The 24,293-nt window shown below is 37.8% G+C and overlaps 1 protein-coding gene across 2 annotated transcripts in view; it reads right to left on the bottom strand.

Moving 5' to 3' along the window:
- The window catches only part of CBFB (core-binding factor, beta subunit), a 67,365-nt gene that overhangs the window by 4,051 nt on the left and 39,021 nt on the right, over positions 1–24,293 (bottom strand). The window contains exons 4-5 of one of the 2 annotated variants that reach the window (XM_006863598.1): positions 20,938–21,054; positions 9,271–9,397 (exon numbers count right to left, since the gene is read on the bottom strand). In XM_006863598.1, coding sequence (XP_006863660.1) covers positions 9,271–9,397; positions 20,938–21,054 — 244 coding nt within the window. The remainder of the gene's footprint in view (positions 1–9,270; positions 9,398–20,937; positions 21,055–24,293) is intronic. The other variant, XM_006863597.1, reaches the window with a different exon arrangement.

Raw genomic sequence — 24,293 nt, 5'->3', positions numbered from 1 at the left:
GTTTTTAATATTTATAAAGAATTAATCCAGGCCTTTTACTAAAGACTTACTACCCACTGTTGTTTTCTTTCAGTATAACATCACCCAGAGAGACATGGCAAATCTGGTTCTGGGTGACAGTAATGAGACAACTCCAAAATGAAAGCGACACAAGTCCTTAGCAGTTATTCCCTTCTATTGAGGGCTCTGTAGAAGTGAAGAATGAGGTGTCCAAGTGATTAAAAGATGTTGGTGATTCCCATCCTCTTATTATCATTACTGAAAGTACCAAGGACTGCCAAAAGAACCACCCAATCTGTTTTGGAAGAAGTATGACTGATTGCTCCTTAGAATCAACAATGACGAGATTTCATCTCTCATACTTTGGACATGTTAGGAGGGGCCAGTCCCTGGGGAAGGACATCATGCTAGGAAAAGTAGAAGGGTCAGTGAAAAAAAAAAAGACCCCCCCCGCCGTGAGACTGACACCATGGCAGCAACAATGGTGCCAATCATAACAGTAATTAGGAGGATGGCACAGGATTGGAGAGTGTTTTGTTCTGTTCTGCACAGAGTTCTTATGAGTTGGAACTGACTCAACAGCACTTAACATTATCAAGATCATTAAAGCACAGCTGAAGGCCTTAAGAGCAAGACTGAGTTTTCTTGAGGGAAAAGAAATTCAGCCTCAATACTGTAAGACAGATATTCTGCTAGAATTTCTAGCCTGCCATCAAGTCTATATATTTTGAATTTGTCATGAGCCAATTCCTTAAAATCAATCAATCTCTCTTTACACACATACACACGATTGGTTCTGTTTCTCTAGAAAACCCTTTTCAAAATACTTTCAATATAAAAAGACAATAGAAATAATTGGTTTCAGGGCTTGGACCCAGAATGGCGCTACCACTTTAGCTATGTGATCATAAGGAAGATTCTTAATTCCTTCCCAACTTTATGTTCCTCAAAATGGAGAAACTCCTCAAGAAGCATTACATTAGCATAAAAAAAATACTTGTAGTGTATACAATCTGACACATAGTAAACACTGAAGCTGCTATTGTTCTAACCAAGTTGCTTATCACTTCCTAATATATCTAGATGTACTTTTCAAATATTAAAAATAGCATTCTACAGATAGTGATTTAAAAAAAAAAATTAAAACAAAGGAAGTTTTAATAAAATCTACATCTCTTATGATGGAGAACAAGCCAAGGCTCTTCTCTCTTACTCTAAGAGATACCTAGTACTCTTCCTCTCCGTAACCCTCTTCATAGACTATGGAATTCCTATTCCCAGTTCATGCTCATCTATTGCCCTTGCCCAAAACACACTCTAGAACAGTCCAGTATATATTCTTATTTTTACACAAAAAGTAATGTTAGTATATAGTTCAGGGATTTGAAACCTGAAGATGGTCTGTGGGAATTCAAAAATAAATAGAAGCTAATTTTTTTTCTTGGATCACACAGAACTGAAAATTTCAAAAACACAGAAAATACAAATGGAAAAACCAGATAAAGCATTTTGTCTGTTTTTATTTCCAAGTGGTTTTCACATAAAATGTTCCTGTGATTTGAATGAAAACTGATAGAGGGAGAAATAAAAAAGATCACCATTTATTTGCTAACACTTTATAACCTACCTAACCAAATGAAAGCATCTTTTAAATAATGAGAGAGAAAATCTCATTCACATTCTTACCTTGCAGCTCAATTAAGTGCCAACAGTGCTATGTTACAGTTTTGGGTCAAGAGGCCAATTAAGTTGAAGGCAATCTCTAGACACTAAGACGGTGTGCAAACAGGTATCAAACAGGTGACAGACTATCTTTCCAACTTATCTATGATCAGAACACAAACTCTACCCCTCATTAACCACAATCTTCTTCATAAAAGCCAAAATTCAAATTGCAAGTTATAGCAATGTGTAAATGAAGAGGACTGCCATGAGAAACATGTTTTCAAATAGCAGGATTGTCAGGTACCAAATGCACCGAGTTCCATGTGGAAAGAGATTCCAACCAACGGGGCAGTCACTTCAGATGTGATTATTATTTTTTTTTTAAAAGTCTACATTTTTAATAAAGCATAGAGGAATGTATAAATCCTAAGTGTATAATGATGAATTTTCACCAAGTGGACACACTTGTGTAACTAGTACCCAGATCAAAACTACAATATTACTAGAACCTAGAAGCTTCCATTTATTCCCCTCTTGGAGGATAACTATTAACTTTATCTCCAACAAAACCAGGAAAAGTTCAAAGTCCTCTATTGGTTGTTCCAAGACAAAAAACAAACTAGAATCCAAACAGTTTGGCAAAATACTATCCAAAGTTTAAAGTTAAAATATGGCTCTTTACTCCTTGACCACTGTGAACCACAGTGCATAGAAAGAGGGTATAAGGAAACTTACTGTCATACACACTAAGCTACACAGCAACACAGAAACAGGATAGGGTGTTAACCCTGTTTTGCAAATGAGGGTCAAAGAAGATAAGTAACTTCCCCAATGTCACATGACAAGTTAGTAGCTAGGACTCAGACCCAGGGCAATCTGATCATAAATCGGTGCGCTACTCTGTCGAAAGTTCCCAAGTTATGTTCCAGCTACAGGATTCCCTGTAACACTCCAGTGACCCCAAAGCGAGACCAGAATGGGCACAACACTGATCCTCTACTTCTCCTTCACCCAAAATGGCACTCCTTTGTTTTATGTTAGGGTTCTGTGCAAGTTTCAAATGAAGAAAGGGCCTCACATGTGAAAAGAGAGTCCATTTGTCAGTGAATATTGATGGCAAGTTGTGGAATTTTGTTTTCTTGACTGTGTTAACGCTAAATGTGAGTTTTCTTTTCTAAATAGGTGATAGGTGCATGTGATACAAAAGATACATAAGGTCTCTGGCTTCCCTGTATAGTTTCTAGCTTCCTAGCTACCCTATAAAATAGATTATGTGCATTCAGGCAAATCTGTGTATGTTTTCTTAAAATACCCACAGGGTAAGATATTATAAGTACTGTTCTGTATCGTTTATATTTTTTACTACAGATCAATTATTTAAAATCATTTGGTCAAGTGGAGTGATGGAGCAGCTGGGGACTTTAGGTTCAGAAAGGGAGAGCAACTGTGTGCTGAAGACTAGGGGTGACGGGGGGGGGTAGTGTAAGGGGCAGGCTTGTAGTGTATACCCTTTGGTTGGTTGATGATGCATGGAGGGGATTGTAACCATGGCAATGAAATGATATATGATAGGATGAATGTAAAACTAATGTTCTCCCATGTAACCTATCACATAATTCACAATAAAATATTTTTAAAAAAAAATCATTTGGTAAAGATTACTAAAATGAATTCCTTTATGTTACTGAAAAAATTTCACTTGCCAAATTAGTGCTAATCTGTCATTACCTCTGAAAGGTAATAAATAATACTAGCGAAATATCCTTTTCCATGAAATCGGCAGAAGAAAATGCTAAATCCTACAATGAATAATGGATTAGACACTAAATTTTATAGACGGTGAAATAGAAACATGCCCAAGGAGCTTTTTAACTGATTCCAGGTTAAAAACACTGGTGAAACTCAAAACTCCTAAAGCCACCCACCACTTGGAGTTCTGCTCCCCAATGTTATAACTTTATATATACAGTAAATTCTCCCAAGCACCATTACTATGACAAGTTCTGCATGACAGGGCAAGGGGCCTAAAGAGGCCATCCAGATAGGGTGAGACATCCCTAGGTCTTTGTGCTGCCAGGATCTCAAACTTTCAAGGGTCATTTACCAAGTTTCTGCCACTCATGATGACCACTTTTCCTTGGCCCTCAACTCCAGTCAGACATCAAGACCACCCTCCCTCTCTAACTATTATTCTTCTTTTCTGCCTCAGCTTTTTCTTTTTTAGGGGAGATGGATTCTGATCTCTCATGGCAGATTTTATTTTTCAACTTAATCATCTTTATGAGAAATTATATTTTCCAGTGCTAAAATGCTTTTTTTGGCAGCCTCCTAAAATATAGGAAGCTATGTTTTAATCCTTACTCTTCCATTTCTTAACCAAGTATTTGAAAGAGAGCAAGTCTGTTGATTTTTCTGAGGTTCTGCTTCCTTAGCTGTAAAAATAAGGATAGATTAACTACATCAAGGCCTCCAAATGATGTTTGAAGAACATTTTCCTCCTATGAGACTTCTAGGTAAAAGGAGGTAAACAAAGAAAATAAGCTAACATTATAAATTTCTTATGGACTAAAAAGAAAAAGAAAAAAAATGAAGTAAAATATACTCCAAGTACCTAGACCCCTAAAGCCTCCCTATAGGACTGCCAGTTCCAGCCAGCTCAGGGGTCAGAGCCCAGCTGACAGCTCTCTGCAAGAACCTATGTTTTAAATGATTACCTAAGGTACTACAGAATCTTAAATCACTGATGAAAATTTAACCATTTTCTCTATGCTCTTAAGTTATAATGCAGAGAAAGGGTCCTGATATCTTTTAGAGAACTAAGAGGATATTCTTACTAGCAGACTATTCAATTAGTTGGAGACAGCACTTTGGCAGAGCTTTTAGTGCTAACGAAGTAATTGAGATCTATTGTTTACTATACATACATACCAAACATCATACTAAATGCTTTACAAATATTTCCCATTTAATTTTCCCAACAATTTCTAGGAGGAAATGGAAGTTTAAGAAAGACTGGCACATGACAGAGTAGGAATCTCAACCAGAAAACTGACTAGAAACAGTCCAACTGAGCAACTAAGATACCACACTTGTTTCCACAACTATATTTGTTTATGTCTACACATGAACTCACACCAAAATGCTTTTCTTCAATTAATAATATCCTCAAGTTAATCTTCAAGTAACATTATTCCTAAATTAAAAGAATCAAACTCACAACTTAGAAAAGACAATCTAAAATTTTATTAAAAGCAAATACGTATTAAAAACTTGCTAATTGTTCCACTAACCACTGAATATTAGTCTTCAAGTAAAATATAGCTGAAGAGCAAGCACTTTAATAATGCATCTCCTAACTTGTTGGCAAACTTAACAATCCTCCTTCAAGTATCTGTAAGTCAATTCTCTGTGAATTCCTCAAGTAGAGGATGACTCTACATGCTACTGCCCTCCTCTGAAACTTTGATTTAGCAGTTTTCTGCTAACGTAGACTGCAATGATCTGTTTGTAAATCTATCTTCTGTTAAGACTGAAAGCTGTGGGAAGGCAGAAACCATGCACTTCCATCTATGTATTTCCCAGCCCAATACAGGATCTGGAGCCTCGGTGGCACAGTGACTAAAACACTTGGATTGAATGGAAAGGTTGGCGGCTTGAATCCATGAGCTATTCCACGAAGAAAGATGTGGCAGACTGCTTCTGTAAAGATGGTAACATTGCCTTAGAAATCCCACGGAGGCAGTTCTACTCTGTCCTATTGGTTTTTCTGAGTCAGAACTGAATGATGGTTGTGAGTTAATTTTGTACAACAAAGTTGGTGTCCACTACTTAATATAGAACAACAATTTTAGTTGAACAATTTAAATTTATAAACATTTAAAAATCTTTTCAGAGACTATTAATATGTTGTTAATCTACTTTAACCTACAGGCTATTCTATAACTCTAGTCTTCAGACAGGTAAGAGAGAAGCTGCTTTTGGCATATCTTCATTTGACAACTAAGCACAATGTACAAAGTACAATGCTGTATAGTGCGGGGATACAAAGTCAGAGGTCCTATCTTACTGGAGTTTATAATAGCAGAGGACATGTTCATGATGGTTTCACAATACTAGAAATAAGAAGTGATCTGGAAACTGAAAAAGTAGGGGGATGATTAAGGTGACTGGAGAGGGCTTAACAGATAACACTGAAGCTAGACTTGTACGAATGAGTAGAAAAGTACATTCTAGGTCAGGGCACAAACAGCAAGGAAAAATGGTCAGAAATGGAACATAAAAAATGAGTGCACATTATACACTTAGAGGTCTGCTGTGGCGCTGTAGGGTAAGCACTAGACTGCTAATCACAAGGTCAGAGGTTCAAACCCACTAGCTACTCCTTGGAAACCCTTTATAGGGTTGCTGAGTCAGATCTGACTAGATGGGACTTAACAACAACCATGACACGAACAGTGCGAGTTTCAAAGAAAATAAATATATGCCTTCTATCCTTCCTATGCTGCGCTTCTAACTACAAAGTATTCTTGGGGACATCCTCAGCCGCTATGCCACATGTCAGCCCATTAGATAAATTAACTCACTGACAATAGATCAGTCATTAAGCTATTGAATTTTATTTAATGCAACTAAGCATTAAATACTGGAGTCCTGATGTGGCGCTGTGGGTTAATGCGCCAGACTGCAAAGCCGTTTGAACTGCAAGGTTGGCAGTTCAAGCTCACCAGCTGCTCCTCAGAAACCCTATACAGGGTCGCTATGTGTCAGAGTTGACTCAACGGCACTTCACAACAACAACAAGCATTAAATGGGCTTGTTTTTTTCATTTACTCAAAAATATATAACATCATAAAATCATATAAATAATAATTGCTGATTTACCTAGTCAGTGCTTACTCCTATGCACACTCTAATGCTTGCATGTTGTTGGTGTTAAGTGCCACTGAGTTTGTTACAACTCAGAGGGACCCTGTATAGGGTTTCTGAGGAGTGGCTGGTGAATTTGAACCGTCACCTAGCAGTTTAAACCCACCTTGTGGTCCAGTGCATTATCCCAAAGTGCCACATCAGGACTCCAAATGCTTACATAGGTATTTAATTTAGTCCTTAGAGTAACCTGATGAAATAATATTTGTACCCCTAGTTTATAGATGAGGAAACTGAGGTAGGTGAAATAAATTGCCTAAGGTGACAAAGTTGAGTGATAGAGCCAGGGGTCAAACCCAGCAATCTGGCTTCAGAGTCTGGGCCCTTTACTATTCTCTTTTGTTCTCTCTCTCTCTCACACACACACTAATATTAATTTAGATACATATTTGTACTTAAAAAAAAATAACAACTTTTCTGTATTACGTAACACTAATTTTTAACGACAGGAAATTACTCTACTTAGTTGACATGCTATAGGTATAAAAGCATTGTTACTAGGGTTCCAGTTCATACATACATGGGGTTATTCCAAACAAAATATGTTTAAACATGTCTCTGACTTGTCACTCGCTGCAGACAAGTTCTCTCAGCATGTCTTAGTCTCATTAGGATGCCTTCAAAAAAGATCCAATCAAAACAGTGGCTTCTGAGGGGATCTGCTGGACCAGTTAGATTCTAGACAGAGAACTCAGAAGATGATGGTGATTGCTGTGTTTCAGCAGTCTGCTGTACACAAGGTCACTATGAGTCAACTCCAACTCACACAATAATCTTGATAGATTTCCTGAAAGGACACAGGACAATCAAGCCAGCTTATTTGGAAGAAGTTTTAAGAAAACTGAAAACTGCATTGGTGAGAAAAAGCCCAGGAAAGTTGTACCTAGGCATGTTTTCCCATTAAAACAATGTACCTGTTTATTCTTTGAGGGTAGCAAGGGCTGTCCTCTGATAAAGTTATCATGGGGAAACCTTATCCCATACATGCTACAGTCCTGATCTTGCCCTTTCAGACAGACTTCTTTTTGCTCCCAAAATTCAAACAGCATTTAAAAGGACTATGATCTGAGTCCCTCAAGGTTGACAGAAACTATTGTGTCGACATGGTGTAGACTGAAAAAGTGCAGAATTTGTGGGGGGGGGGGGGGGGGGGGTTAGAAAGATGGAAAAATACTTCCTTCATAAATGTATAAACCTAGGTAGAGGACATGTTGAGAAACAATAGCTTCATATTGTGGTATTTTTGTTTAATAAAGATTTCTATGATTTTATGGAGTCCTGGTATAACACAGTAGGATAAGTACTGGATTGCAAGGTCTGTGGTTCAAACCCACCTATCTCTCCTTAGCAACCCTATCTATACAGGGTCACTATGAGTTGGCATCAACTCTATGGCAGTTAACAACAACAAACTATTTTATAGCAATACTTTTGCCTCACTCTTGAATTCCATAAATACATTTAATCTCATTCCTTTTGATTATTGCAGATGAATACATGCCATTTCAATTTCGTCTTGTGTGAAATGTTTATGTCCATACTAAGAGTCCCGGTGTGGTGTTGTGGGTTAATGCGCCAGACCGCAAAATTGTCTGAACTACAAGGTCAGCAGTTCAAGCTTACCATTTGCTTCTCGGAAACTCTATACAGGGCCACTATGGGTCAGAACTGACTCAATGGCACTTAACAAGAAGTTTATAAACTTAAAGTATGAATTAACATTGGACAGTATTTTTAGTTGTTACCTTGATTATTTCTGCTATATGTGTATATATATTTTACAGAATTTATATTTCCGAAAAGTTGTATTTATATACCTTAAACAATAACTTTTATAATTGAGGTCTGCTTAAAGCAGGGTCCACTATATGCAAAAAAAAAAAAAAAACCCCAAAAAAAACCATGTCAATTATAATACATAATATTTTAAAACTGGGCAAGACTGTTCAGTGTCTAAGACTGAACTCATGGGTAATAAAATGATTAAAAATGTAAGGAAGTGATGACTATAAAAACTGGTTAACTGATTAGTTTTGGGGGGAGGGAGAGGATTGTGATTAGACATGCAAAAGGCAGGGCTTCAGGAGTGACTGTCAGTTATTTTTCACCTAGATGATGTTTTTAAGTATTAGACTTATGATATAAACATATATTTATATTATACAGGTTTCTGTATCTATATTTACAATAAAAAGGTTATTTAAAAAAAAGTCTATGTTAATCCCATTCTTTCAGTTTAAAGATATTACATTTTCCTCTAGTAAAAAGAATACACAGATGCAAAAAATTATACTTTTACGAAATCTAGACAAATAGTCATAGGAAAAATGAAGTTACTATTACTACCAAAGAATTTCAATAATACTAAAAAAATATGTATTCTTTGTTAACAAAAGGTCATTTTTACAAATAATATGAAAAATAAGAAAAAAAGTTAAGCTATCAGATCAGTTAAGACGAAATATAGCTTTCATTAAAGTAAATTATTTTTATGAATAATAAATGAAGAATTCACATACAGTTTAAAAATTAAAGAGTTTCATAACAATAATACTGAATTAAATACAAAGTCAGAGAGGACAGATTTTTAAACATGAAAGACAAAATTACAGTTAAGATCATTAAAAGCATGCACAAACATCACAAACATTGCCTGAGAGTTTTGGGTAAAGTACTAACCAGTTACTGCCAGCAGCTGTGAAACTCTCACCTCCATTTCCTCCCGATGAGACCTGTCTCTATCTTCAAATTCACGTGTTCTTCTCCGAGCCTCTTCAAAGACTTGTTGTGCTAATGCATCCTCCTGCTGTCAGAAGAATACATGAAATAGAAATCATAATTTTGATTTGTTATACTTGTTTAAAATTTGGGAATGTTTTATTTTTGAAGGAAACAAATATCAGCACCACACAAAATTAATGTCAGAGCTCCTTTTAAAAGAAAATCCAGTATTTTCAAATTTTGCATTACACCTTGGATATAGTAATCATACCTAACTATATTTTAACATTTAAAATGCTCTAACTTTTCCTTCCTAAACAACGGGCTAATAAAATCTATTCTGACTCATAATGATCCTGCAAGGTAGAATAGATTGCTAGAGATGACAAAGAGGAAGCACTGGTTGGTCCAAAGTTTGGGGATACTTGGGAACTCCTGAGCCCATGGACATTGACCTAGCCATGGAGGGCTAGAGCTGAGTGAAGCATTCAGCTGATATGAAGTAGGGGAGAGACGCACAAGAATGCCCAAACTTGCACATAGTACCCATTTGACCTAGCTTTGATGGCTTGGTGACCAGAGGTCAATTAGAGGGCGATAAAGAAATGTGATAAAGGAAACAAGTGTAAATTGCTACAATTTGATGAACTTAACCTATATTTATGGATGCAGTAGCTCAAAGTGCCAACCAAGAGGGAAGAAGTCTTCACATCAAAGACCAAGGCTATCCCCTCTGTATTCAGGGTTGATAGGGACAATGGTTACCTAAAACAGGGTGGGGGTGGGGCTATAAAGGCACAGAGTGTCCAGCTTACAAGTTTTCAAAAGGAATTTGAGTTTCAGAGTGTGCGTGGGAAGGTAGAATCCCCAATGAACAGTTTTCATCTTGTCTAGATGGGTCTGATGAAAGGAGATAGAGATAGGAATTCTTTTAATTCAACAGTAATTATTATCATGACTAATTGTGATTGTCACAACTATAAAGGTAGAAGTTTTGTAACATAAAGGGGGAAGTAGTTAAATCTTAAATTCCAGGAACAGAGGACCCTAGGACCATCAAGGGAGAAGAGCATGATCAGAGAAGCAGCAACACCAGAGATGGAGGCAAAGATAGAGCATGGATAGACAGAGTAGCTGTGGAGTCTAGACTCATTGAAAGAGAAGGGCTGTGTGCTGGTATCCAGGAGGAAGGTTTACAGAACAGAATGTGCTCTTTGGTTGTTTTAAATAATATATTCCTGAGCGTTTTTGTGTACATAAAAAAACAAAAACAAAAACAATCTTAGAGGGAATAGAAGCAAATACTATTAAATGATGATGCCTGGAGATTCTAATTATCAAATGAAACAAAATACAATAGGATGAGTGCAAAACCAATGTTCTCCCATATAAACTATCACTCAATTTACAACAAAAGCTTTAAAATGCAATAAAGTCATTCGAAAAATTAATCTATCCATTAAAAATAATTTTTAAAAAAAATCTAATTTATATCTACTGTTTAATAAGTATTGTTCTGAATACTTGTTATACAGTAGATATAAATTAGAGTGATGTGGCTAATGAAAAAATGAAAATCATACAATTATTTGCAAACATGATAAGGCAGGAAATACAAGGTATCATTGCTGATGTCCGATGGATCTTAGCTGAAAGCCAAGAATACCAGAAAAATGTTTACCTGTGCTTTATTGACTACACAAAGTCTTTCGATTGTGTGGATGGATCATGACAAGCTGTGGACAACATTGTGAAGTATGAGTATTCCGGAACACTTCATTGTGCTCATGAGGAAGCTGTACATGAACCAAGAGGCAGTTCTTCATACAGAACACGGGAACACCGAATGGTTTAAAATTAAGAAAGCTGTGCAACAGGGTTGCATTCTTTTACCATACTTATTCAACCTGTACGCTGAGCAAATAATCCAAGAAGTTGGGTTATATGAAGAAAAAACGTGGCATCAGGATTGGAGGAAGACTCAGTAACAACCTGTAATATGTAGATGAAACAACCTTGCTTGCTGAAAGTGAAGAGGACTTAAAATGTTTACTGATGAAGATCAAAGAGCATAGCCTTTGGTATGGATTGCATCTCAATGTAAAGAAAACAAAAATGATCACAACATGGCCAAAAAACATTCTTATCAATGGAGAAAAAATTGAAGTTGCCAAGGACTTCATTCTTCTTAGATCAACCATCAACACTCATGGAAGCAGCAGTCAAGAAATCAAACAAGGTATTGCATTAGGCAAATCTGCGGCACAAGATATTCATAAAGTATCGAAAGACGTCAGCTTGAAGACTAAGGTGCGCCTGACCGAAGCCATGGTATTTCAATAACCTCATTTGCATGCAAAAGCTGGACAGTGAATAAGGAAGACCAGAGAAGAACTGATGCATTTGAGTTATGGTGTTGGAGGAGAATATTGAAAGTGTCACGAGCTGCCAAAAGAACCAACAGATCTATGTTGGAAGAAGTTCAACCAGAGTGCTCCTTGGAGGTCAGGATGGCCAAACTTTGTTCGTCTCTCATACTTCGGACATATTGTCAGGAGGGACCAGTCGCTAGAGAAGAATATCAATTTACAATAAAAGCTTTAAAATGCAATAAAGTCATTCAAAAAATTAATCTAGCCATTAAAAATAATTTTAAAAAATCTAATTTATATCTACTGTTTAACAAGTATTGTTCTGAATACTTGTTATACAGTAGATATAGAGTGATGTGGCTAATGAAAATCATACATTTACTGATGAAGATGAAAGAGCACAGCCTTTGGTATGGGTTGCATCTCAATGTCAGAAAAAAAAAAAATCCTCACCATTGGACCAATAAACAACATTCTTTTCTTATCAACGGAGAAAAGATTGAAGTTGTCAAGGACTTCATTCTTCTTGGATCAACTATCAACACTCACGGAAGCAGCAGTCAAGAAATCAAACGACGTATTGCATTAGGCAAATCTGCTGCACAAGACCTTTTTAAAGTGTTGAAGAGCAAAAATGTCAGCTTGAGGACTAAGGTGCGCCTGACCCAAGCCATGGTATTTTCAAAAATCTCATATGCATGTGAAAGCTGGACAGTGAATAAGGAAGACCGTAGAAGAATTGATGCTTTTTGAGTTATGGTGTTGGAGGAGAACAATGAAAGTGTCACGAGCTGCCAAAAGAACCAACAGATCTGTGTTGGAAGAAGTGCAGCCAGAGTGCTCCTTGGAGGCCAAGATGGCCAAACTTCATCTTCATACTTCAGACATAATTGTCAAGAGGCACCAGTCCCTGGAAAGGATATCATGTTTGGTAAGGTGGAGGGTCAGAGAAAAAGGAGGAAACCCTAGTGAGATTGGATTAGCAAAGTGGCAGCATCAATGGGCTCAAGCATGGCAACAACTGTGAGGTTGGCCCAGGATTGGGCAGTGTTTCGTTCTGCTGTGCATAGGGTCGCTATGAGTCGGTACCAACTTCCTGGCACCTAACAACCACAACAACTTTAAACTTGGAATGCAAGCCACTTCTAGAGGTCACCTATCAGTCAAAATGTGGAGTGGATCATAAATATATAATACCATATAACCTGTGAGTACTGTGTTTCCTCTAAACAATCACCTAACTGAGACCTATGGGTCAATATTTGCCCTACACTAAAGGTGAGAAGGTAAGGAGTCAAAGAAATTAGGTTAACAGAAACAAACCAGAATGAAAATAATGAGAATATGCTGGCACACTGTTAACACAAAATGTTACTGAACAGTACATATAGAAATTTTTTAAAAACCAAGACTACGCTCACTACCATCAAGTTGATTTGACTCATAGTGATCCTGTATAGGGTTTCCAATACTGTAAATTTTTACAGGAGCACAGACAGCCTCATCTTTTTCCCATGGAGTGGCTGGTGGGTTTAAATGCTGAACTTGGGTTACCAATCCAGTGCCTATCCTACAGTTTTATAATCTGTATAAAGTTTCTCCAAATTCACAATTTAAAAAAAATTCACAACCCCTCACTTTCCTAAATAACAAGTGGTGGCTGTGTAACTTAGTTCTAGCCAGTGAGACAGAAACATGAGTCACCTAAAAGGGCTTCCAGGAGACTTCCTGTTGTGCCGTCAAGCCGGTTCCGACTCATTAAGGACAAGGAGCTCTGGTAGCACAGTGGTTACGAATCGGGCTGCAAACCTTAAGGTCAGCAGTTTGAAATTACCAGGTGTTCCATGGGAGAAAGATGACGCTTTCTGCTCCCATAAAGGTTTACAGCCTCAGAAACCCTGTACAGGTTTGCTATGAGTCGGAACCGACTCTAAAGCACAGAACAACAACAACAACAACGCCATGGGCTGCCAAAAGAACCAACAGATCCATTTTGGAATAAGTGCAGCCAGAGTACTCCTTGGAGGCCAAGATGGCCAAACTTCATCCCTCATACTTCGTACATATTGTCAGGAGGGATCAGTCACTGGAGAGGATATCGTTTGGTAGGGTGGAGGGTCAGAGAAAAAGAGGAAGACCCTCAACAAGAAGAATGGTCAAGTTGCAGCATTGACAGGACTCTGGCGTGGCAACGGTAATGAGGTTGGCCCAGGATCAGGCAGTGTTTTGTTCTGCTGTGCATAAGATCACTATGGGTCAGAATCAACTCAATGGCACTTAACAACAACAACAATAAGGTTTCCAGGAGTCCTGGTGTGGCGCTGTGGGCTAATGGGTCAGATTACAAAGTCATTTGAACTGCAAGGTTGGTGGTTCAAGCTCACCATCTGCTCCTTGGAAATCCTATATGGGGTTGCTATAGGTCGGAATCTACTCAATGGCATTTACCAAAACAACAGGGTTTCCAAGGAGCAGCTGGTAAATTTGAACTGCCGACCTTGAGGCTCAAAGCGACCTTGCAATCCAGTGCTTATCTATAGAGCCACACCAGGATTCCAGGAGACTTATTAAGGAGACATTTAAACTTTTCTCCTTCCTGGCACTTTGATGTAGTACCTGGAAATGCAAGGATTCCTGATATATGAGGGTAAGTAAAAAAGTATCATTACAAAATCATTAAAACCTTTAATAAAACCATCAAAATGTGAAACTATTATTTCTTAACATATCTTCTCTCCCTCTAGGTCTATACACTTCAGAAGGGAGTATTATTCTAATCCTTCCTCAAAGAATTATGTGCTCTGACAATAAAGTAATAAAAATATTTTAATTTTTGTTATTAGGCACCACTGCATGTACTTCAAATTTTCAATATAATAAGCTTTATGGGGATTGGTTCATAATTACTGATTACATGTATGCTGGTCATTCTTACAGGTTATTCATACATTATGTATTCCTAAGATATCTTTATATTAACAATCTTAATTTTTATAATCACATTTCAACATAGTCAATGATATCAATGTTTTTCCAAAGTATCATCATCTGTGTCATCAAGAATATGAGTTACATAACATTTTTCGAAGCATATTCTACTATTATGTCTAGAATTTTCTCACAAGTCCATATTCTGTCAGCTTTTACTCAAAATACATAAACATGTGTAACAAGTGACAATTAAATAGCCACATCTACCAGTAATTGTAGAATGCAGGTCTACTGAAGCTCTACTGTTCAAATAAGAAAAAAAAGTTTTCATTTTAAGACTGAAATATGGTATCAATATGTTTAACAGCTCTTATGACCATACTTGTATGTGGATAATCAGCCCTATCAATATCTTTATTATAGTTGTTGTTTTTACAGTTCATTTTGTGTGATGATATTAAAATATTTTTTATTTGAAAACAAAAAGAATCATGTGCTTTTCAATTTACATCATATAAAAATGGTAGTTTTGGTATCCTCAAGGGACTCCTAACAAGCTCCTTTTAAATGTTCTTTTGAGTTTGAAGAACAAAAAGAAGAAAGGCCAACATCAGGGTTATACAGTGGATGGGATAAGACTTCCCAGTGAAAGTCTCATAGGTCAGCCCTTGCTACCTTGTCATTATGAACAAAAAATTTCCTTGGTGTAACTTTCCTGGCCTTTTTCTCACCAATCAGCTTTCAGTTTTCTGAAAATTTCATAATATTCCCCTGTGACTGTTCTGTGTTAAGAAAATCTACCAAGATAACCCCTTTGGAATCTCTGTACTCCGTCCCTTCCAAAAAACCCCATCAAAACTGCAGCCATCCAAGGATAATAGAAAGATTTTAAACAGCTTTTATTTGGATTAAACCCATGCTTGTATGAAGTAGAACCTTAGCAGTAATACTCTTTGATTTACCCTTGTGTTTAATTGAGCTACTATTGTGAGGACTCCTGGTGTAGCACTGGTCTGTGGATCAGCACTATACTGTGAACCACAAGGTCAGCACTTCAAACCCACCAGCAGCTCCTCAGATAACCAATATAGTGTTGCTATGAGTCGGAACCAACTCGATGACACTTTAACAACAAATGAGTTAGAACAGATTCTATAGCACTTAACAATATAACACTGTGAGAATGGTGTAGGACCATACACGATTTCATTTTGCTATGCAAAGGGTTGCTATGAATCAGAACTAACTCAACAGCACCTAACAACATACTAGGCCTGGACTACGTACAACTGTTCTGTGTGATAGATAAATCCTTAATTGTTACATTTAGTATGGTTAGTACCTACACTTTTCACTAATAAAATGCCTGCAACTTAAAAGAGAAATGAAAAGATACAATCAAATTCCATTCTTATGATGCACACCTTACTAGCTGTATGGTGTTGTTGTTGTTAAGTGCCATCGAGTTGAGTCTGTTCCTACCCATAGGGGACCTGGACAGGGTTTCCGAGGCTGTAGATCTTTACGAACAGAAAGCCTCATCCTTCTCCCACGGAGTAGCTGGTAGTTTCGAACTTCTGACCTTGCAGTTCGATTCGGAACCACTATGCTAGCAGAGCTCCTTAGCTGTACTGTGTGGTGGTGGTTACGTGCTGCAGAGTCAGTTCCGACTCATAGCGACCCTGAAGAGGGTTTCAATGGCTGTAAATCTTTACAGGACACAAAGACTCATCTTTCTCCCACGGAACAGCTGGTAGTTTCAAAGTGCTGACTTTGAGGTTCGCAGGTCGATTTGTACCAGAGCGCCTAGCTGTATGGTGTAGGACTAGTATTTCTGAAAGACTCTGCTCCTGATCAACCAAATGGCACTGCAACTGCCCCCAAGTGGTGCCAAATAAAGGCTGCTTACGCTTCTGTCTCCTGAAAGCTTAAGTCTTTATTACACCAAGAGACCCTTCCTCTCAGTAGTTTCAGGTTTCAGGAACATCTCCATAACTCCACCCACTAGAAGCCTGCCAAAACTGTAGCTGGGCCAAAACTATAGCTGGGACGCACAGCCTTAAATATGCCAGTCTGTAAGGGACAAGCAGGCTCTTTGTCTCTCTTGACTTTGGGTTCCCCCTCCCAGGTTTACTCTCAATAAACTTGCCGGTTATTGAAGCCATGTTTCTCTAGTCTCTTTCTTATTTCTTACAATGTCATTTTTCTAACTCTAAGTGAACTCACATGTAAAATGGGCATGGTAGCAATACTTACTACTGTAAAGATTAAATAACATGTAAAAAGTGCAAGGAGCTCTGGTAGCGTAGTGGTTACAAATCGGGCTGCTAATCTCAAGGTTGGCAGTTCGAAACTACCAGCTGTTCTGCAGGAGGAAGATGAGGCTTTCTGCTCCTGTAAAGATTTCTAGCCTCAGAAACCCTGTGTAGGGGTCACTATCTGAGTCAGAACCCGACACACCATGGTGGTACTTAACAACAACAGTGCTTAAGTACACTACCTGACAGCATTCACTAAGTTGTTGCTGTTGTTAGGTAGCACTGAGCTGGTTCCAATTCTTACTCTGCACAACAGAATGAAATACTGCCTGGTCCTGCACCATCCTCACAATCATTGTTACGCTTGAGCCCATTGCAGCTGCCACTGTGCCAATCCATCTCTTTGGAGGTCTTCCTCTTTTTCATTGACCCTCTACTTTACCCGGCATGATGTCCTTTCTCCAGGGACTGGTCTGTCCACCCTGGCTTCTAAGAAGCATTTTGGCTGTACTTCAGCCAAAATAGATTTGTTTGTTTTTCTTCTGGCAGTCCATGGCACAACCCACACTGAAGGCTGTGGTCTTTAATCTGCATCAGTAAGTATTTTAAGTCCTCTTTGTTTTCAGCAAGCAATGTTGTATCACCTGTATATTGCAGGTTGTTAATGATTCATACTCCAATCCTGATGCCACGTTCTTCTTCATTTAATCCCACTTCTCAGATTACTTTGCTCAGCATACAGACTAAATAAGTATAGAAAAAGACTACAACCTGGGTGCACAATTTTCTTTATTCCATATATTCATGTTGTTGTTGTTGTTAAGTGCCGTCGAGTCGGTTTCGACCCATAGCGACCCAGAACAGGGTTTCCGAGGCTGTAAATCTTTACCGGAGCAGAGCGCCTCATCTTTCTCCCGCGGAGTAGCTGGTAGTTTCGAACATAAACGTAAAATAATAGCTAGCACTTCCTGAATTCCTAGTTTAAAATAAGGAATTCAGTAAGTGCTAACTATTATTTTATAAGCATTTATGAATATATAAAATTTATGCTTTTGACTAAACATCATTACACATACCTACTCTATTCTCAGAATGTACTACATAAACCAGAGTTGCGTGCACTACAGTGCTGTTCCAAATCACAGAGGCTTTCCATTATTTAGCTAGGTATCAATCAGGACACATTTGCAGCTGACAAGGATTCTTCTGTCCTGCACATTCATTACACAAATATTAGTTAGTATTAATTATGGAGAAGGACATCATGCTTGGTAGAGTAGAGGTCACAAAAAAAGAGGAAGACCCTCAGTGCAATGAACCGACACAGTGGTTATAGTAATGGGTTCAAACACAGCAATGACTGTGTGAATGGCACAGGACCAAGCAGTGTTCTAGTCTGTAGTACATACAGGGCCACTACAACTATATATATTTTATGGTTTGATCACTTATTTTGTAACAAACCTTTCCTGCAACAATGAATTTAAACAATGAAAGTGCATGTTTTAATGAAAAATTAAGACTTGAATTTGTTTTCCAAGAATGCTAAAAGATGAACACATAATCAGCAAAAACTACAAATATATTACATGGTATCAAGGATCACTTGAAAATCAAACCAAGTTTATCGCTGAAGAAACATTATCAAAGGCACCAATTTAACATGTGCAGCTGAATGCAGTACACTTAAGACATAACTGTAAAATACAACTTTTCATTTATATCAAATGATTCTTCTAAACTAATTCTACTCACATTCTTGTGTATGTACAAAAAGCAAAGCTGTTTATATGTTGGAACCAGTAACATTAAAAATTTGCAAACACACCTAAAGGATGCCAGTTTTACATCAGTGTCATCAGGGACTGCAAATAAAAAGTCTGTTCATTCCAGTAGTGGTATGTACATTACAGTATATGCAAAGACCTTGTTAAATCCATGTGTTAAATTTTCTAATAGTTTGTAGATTCTTCTGAATTTTCTAAGCACACATGTCTCCTGCAAATTAAGGCAGTTTTATGTATTCCTCTTCAGTTCTCAATTCTTTGGTTTCTTTTTAGGAGCTATACTTCTGTTAACTAAGTTTGACAAAATATTCAGAAGCACTATAAGAAGAATTTGTTTGATAGGTCTTTAACAAATCTTTACATAATTTAATTTTTTATATGGAGTTATTGATATTCTCATTTAGCTCTGAGTCAACCAATATCTCAACATCTCTAGAGCATTTTCTGAAATTTTTCTATTACCTACAGAAAATTACTAAATTGAAGTTATCAAGTTTCAAATTTACTAACTATAACATATAACTCTGAAGAAGGTGGTAGGCATTTTTATAAAGAAAATGAAAATATGACCGTAATGAAAAAAATGTCCTTCAGAAAAAGTCTAGGTAACGAAGTATATGAGTGGACATTACGCTTGTTAAATTTTTGGGGTCAATACATTTTAAAACATTATTTTCAATACCCTTTCACTATCAGGAATGTTTCTGTTTATATAATAAACAGTATGAGTATTCGAATTACATACCAAATTACATTGCATCTTACTGAAGAAACATTAATCATGAACTTACATGGATATGGAGAAAAACTGTTTTTGGTTCTTTTACAAGAATTATTTCTGCCTGAATGCGGATTATCAGAAACAACAAAGTTGTCTTGGGACACAAAAAGGGGGTGCTGCTGCCAGCCAGACTCACTCTCTAAAAAAGGAGTCTCATTTCAGTTAAAAAATCTGAGAAAGGATTGAAATTCACTTTGCTAAACTACCCATTATTACATACATGAGCCATACTTTAGAAACTCTTGAGAATAGTGGAAACCGTAAGTGCAAAATTGCTCAAGTGCAAGCAGTAAGAAAACTAAGCCTCTTCATTTAGAAAGTGTCTGCATGCCAGGTTGTTGTAGGTGCCACTGAGTTGGTACTGACTCATAGCAACCCTATGTACAACAGAACGAAACACTGCCTTGATCCTGGGCCACGCTTGAATCCATTGATAGATGCCAGGTACAGCCCTTTATATGTGTGATCTCATTCAATTGCTCACAATTTTGCTGGGCAGCATAATCTTCATAGCCTTCTAAATGATGAGGGTGATCTTAGGAGGACTACTTTCATTACTTCTTTACTTGGTTCTCTGTTAAAATTTTTTGCTGCTGAGCCATTTGGATGCTTCTTGAAATGTTAGCTTTCCCTGGTTGTTTAATACTGAAGGTTCTATCTCTTAGATAGTATTTTGGGGTATATATTTTTCTAAGCTCTGTTCTAAATAAAGTTGGTCCTCTCTGAGACGGTAGCAGAGCTGCCAATCATAATAGTTTGCCCCACCTACTTGGAATAGACCTTGAGGGGCCGCAGAACTAGACAGATAAGCCAGATCTTGACTAATAATATCTCAATGTTCTGAGACTCAGTAGCTTTTCTTAAATAAATGTTGAGAGACTGAATTTAGTATGCCTTATGGTTACTATCCAGAAACCCAAGTAGCTGTTTTTTTTAAGTTACCATTTTGCATACTTTATCATTACTTTTTAGGGAGAGAATCTGCCAATCTTTTTTTCTCTCAGCTAGTTCAGAAATCCTGGTATCTATCGTTTATTTTGAATTGTATTTTTTTCTTCCCTCCCAATTTTATGATTAAGAACAAACATGAAACTGAATAATTTACTGAACTTTGAGGTTCTTCATTGAGCAGACACAGGGGTAACACCATGAAATTTAGAACCACTAAAGGAAAAATGTCACCAAATCAAGACCAGGACAGCACAACATCTTCAGGATTCTTCAATATTACTTGAACATAGCACTGCCTATGCATACTCTTAAAGACTGTGTAAAACAGGTCTCCAGATAAGGTCAAAATTGCAGTTGTTGCTAAGTGCCGTTGCATTGGTTCTGACACAGTGATTCTGTATATAGGATTTCCAAGCAGCAGCTGGTGAGTTTGAACTGGCGACCTTGTGGTTAGCAGTCCAGTGCTGATCCTACAGCACCACACCAAGGGCAAGATTAGAAGCTAAATATAGGAGCTGAGCTCAATAAAGCCTAAAGCACCCTACCTGGGCTCGCTCCTCATCAAACTCCAGGCAGCCCATACCATCCAGTCTCTGTAGATCGATCCAGCCTTTCCAGATAACACAGACACCATTCAGAATCATGGGAGCCTTCAAATACACCTAAGACACAAAAATGAAAGATGAAGACCAATGAAAAGTCACTAAACATACCATATGAAAATTAAAGGATTAAGGTTACTTAGGTAAATTTCTGTGGTTTTCCTTGTTGAAAATCTAATTTTAAAATTAAGCATTACAGATAAGCATATAAACCCTTAGCCTTTGACTATATTCCAAAAACCAATTTGGCATATCAGAATTTTAGTCACAATTATTCCAGATTACATTTAAAAGTAAGTTTTGTAAACACTACAAGACTTATAAAAGCTTAAGTGAATACTTGAAATAGCCATCATTCCTTCTAGCTAAGGCTGGGACAATTGGCTACTTCGCTGACTTTTGAATCTTGGGTAGAAAGAAAGAACTGATGTGCACTTGCGTTTAGAGAGCACACATGGCCTCCCTCTACTTGAATCCCTGGAGCCAAGGTCAGACTCTTCACACGGTCTTTCACATTTTATAAGAAACACAGTAATGCTTTTTATTATTTTTTTTTTTATTGGGGATTGAAAGTTTATATGGCAGATCATCAGTTTTACATTCAATAAATCATACACCTTGTTTCATTACAATGATTATAGTTCCCTCAATGTACCATCAGTTAACAGTATTTCTCTCTATCCACTTTAGCTTTAAAAGATAAATAAATAAATAAATAAATTGCACCTCCAAAGGACACATTCTGCAAATCTGCCTCCTGTTCACCAGCTCTTAGTCCCTCTCTTCCCATGAATCTAGGGTCCTAAGCTGCTCCCCCTCTATCTCTGGCATCCCTGCTTTTCTGGATAAGGTTCCGCATTAGGCTTGTCCTCTTCTCTCTTGATGGTCCTAGGGTCCTCTGTTTCTGGACTGTAAGATTAACCACTTCCCTGTTTTTGTTACAAAACTTCTACCTTTACAATTGTGACAGGTGCAATTAGTCATGATAACAACTATTCACTATTGAACCATAGGAATCTTATACCCATCTCTTTTCACCAGACCCATCTACACAAGATGAAATCTATTCAGTGGGGACTCTTTCTTTCCCCCCATACTCTTAAACTAAACTCCCTCTTGAAACCTTATAAGCCAGTCACTTCGTACCTTTATCGCCCCCTCATTTTAGGTAGCCAATGTCTAAGTTGCCCGTCCCTATCTATCCTGTGTACAGAGGGGATGTGAAGACTCCTTCCCTCTCTGTTAGTATTTAGAGCTACTACCTCCATGAGTATAGGTCAGTTTAATCATATTTTAGCAATTTACCCATTTCCTTTATTAAAAAAAAAAAACACAAAAAAACTTTTTTTCTTTTATAATCTTCATCTAGTTGAGTTCTGATTATCAAGCCATTAAGGCTATGTCAAACGGGTACTGTCTACAAGTTTGGGTGTTCTTGTGCATCTCCCCTCACACATCGTATCAGCTGTATGCTTCACTCTCAGCTCTAGCCCTCTGTGGCTATGTCCTTGTCCATGGACTCAAGTATCCTCAGGTCTCACCACACTTTGGACCAACCAGCCCTTCCTCTTCTCTCTCTCATCTCCAGGTCAACAGAAGTCAATGGACTGTGGTTGAACTCAGCCCATTTCTTCATTGCTGCCTTTCCCCCTCTTCCACTCACCAGTAGACCAATGTGTTCTCCAGCAAGCTTACATGCCTGTTTATGTCTTCCCTTTGAATTTCAGTCTTACAGGGGAGTTTGTCCTGAAGGAACTTGATTGCTTGCCTTGATGGCCTCCTGGCAAACAGCTTGCTTATTCTTGCAGCACCCAGTGATGCTGACATTTTTGTTTTGGGTTTTTCCTGATGATCTTTCTTTGAAGATGTATCTTCTGTCACTGTAGCTGTTCTAGGTTTGTCTGCTTGTCCTTGCTAGTGGGAATGTCCCACCTCATAAGGTTCTGGATGGGACTCAGGATTCTACCTAAGGTCCTATGCTCTGTAAAGGTTTTGCAAGAGGCCTATTTCACTGGGCAAGATCTAGAACCCCTTTTAGGTATTCCAATCAGTTATAGGCTGAATGAAGATGGGCTTACAAGTTTTCTCTAATCATGTTTCCCAACATTCCTTTCTATCCCACTCAAGTGTCTATTTTAAACTAATATTCATAGGACAGTCAAACATTTAGTATTATTTCCCCTCTTCAAGCTATACCTAGATCCTTGTATCCCATAGCCCTGTTGTTCCAAGATTGAGCATGCATCTCTGTCCCACTTAGGACATGCAAACCTGTCTCACTGTTCTCTTATCTTGTTCTTCCGCCTCCTCCCCCTTCTTTTATTGCCTTTCCCAACACCCGAACTAAACCTCCCACCCCAACCCCACTGTTGTGGTTACCTTATATTCCATTAGCTCTTCCCTCCATTTAAGACAGTCTATTTTATCCTGTAATCTACCTGATCTTCCCACCACCTGGATGTGTATTCCTGTTTACCTTCTTTCACATTGTAATTGTTTTGATCGGAGACTGATCTCCCAGATCCTGTTCTTAAAATTTTATTCTGTTCTTGACTCTTCCATTTGTCAACTGAGTTCAGGGTGATGCTGCCATGTACGTCATTCTCTAGTTGTTGTCCTTTCTTGTTGGTTCTCAGTCCATAGAACTTCCTTTAGAATGTTTTTCATAGCAGGATTGACTCTGGCAAAATCCCTTAGCTTCTGTTTATCCTGGAATGTTTGTTAATTACACCATCATATTTGATTGACAGCTTTGCTGGGTAGAGGATTCTTGGGTGGCAGTTTTTTTCTTTCAGGGTTTTATATATGTCTCCCCATTGTCTTCTTGATTTCTATTGAGAGATCCGAGCCTAGTCTGATTTGTTTGCCTTTGTATATTACACTTCTCTTTTCCCTAGCTGCTTTCAGGATTCTGTCCTTATCTTTGATTTTGGAAAGCTTGATTATTATATGTCTTGGTGATTGTCTTTAAGCAGCTATCCTTCCTGGGGTTCATTGAGCTTCTTGAATGTTTACCTTTCCGTTTTTCAGGATGTTAGGAAAATTTTCTTCCAGAAGCTCTTCAACTATTTCCTCTGTGGACTTGTGTGATTCTTCTTGTTCCAGAATGCCGTTAATTCTTAAGTTATTCCTCTTCATGTTGTTCAACATCAATCTCAGGCCTTCTTCAGATTTTTAAAATCCTTTTTTGTGTTTGCTCTTCTATCTTAGTACTGTTGAGAGATTTATCTTCTTGCTCACTAGGTCTGGCTTCTATCTCTTCAGTTCTACTCTTTTGCCCTTTCAGTGTATTGTCCATT

The sequence above is a fragment of the Chrysochloris asiatica genome, unplaced genomic scaffold (assembly GCF_000296735.1).
Source record: "Chrysochloris asiatica unplaced genomic scaffold, ChrAsi1.0 scaffold00055, whole genome shotgun sequence".
In the NCBI taxonomy this organism is placed as follows: domain Eukaryota; kingdom Metazoa; phylum Chordata; class Mammalia; order Afrosoricida; family Chrysochloridae; genus Chrysochloris; species Chrysochloris asiatica.
The sequence above is the reverse complement of the archived record's forward strand: the minus strand, read 5'-3'. Positions and strand labels throughout refer to the sequence as shown.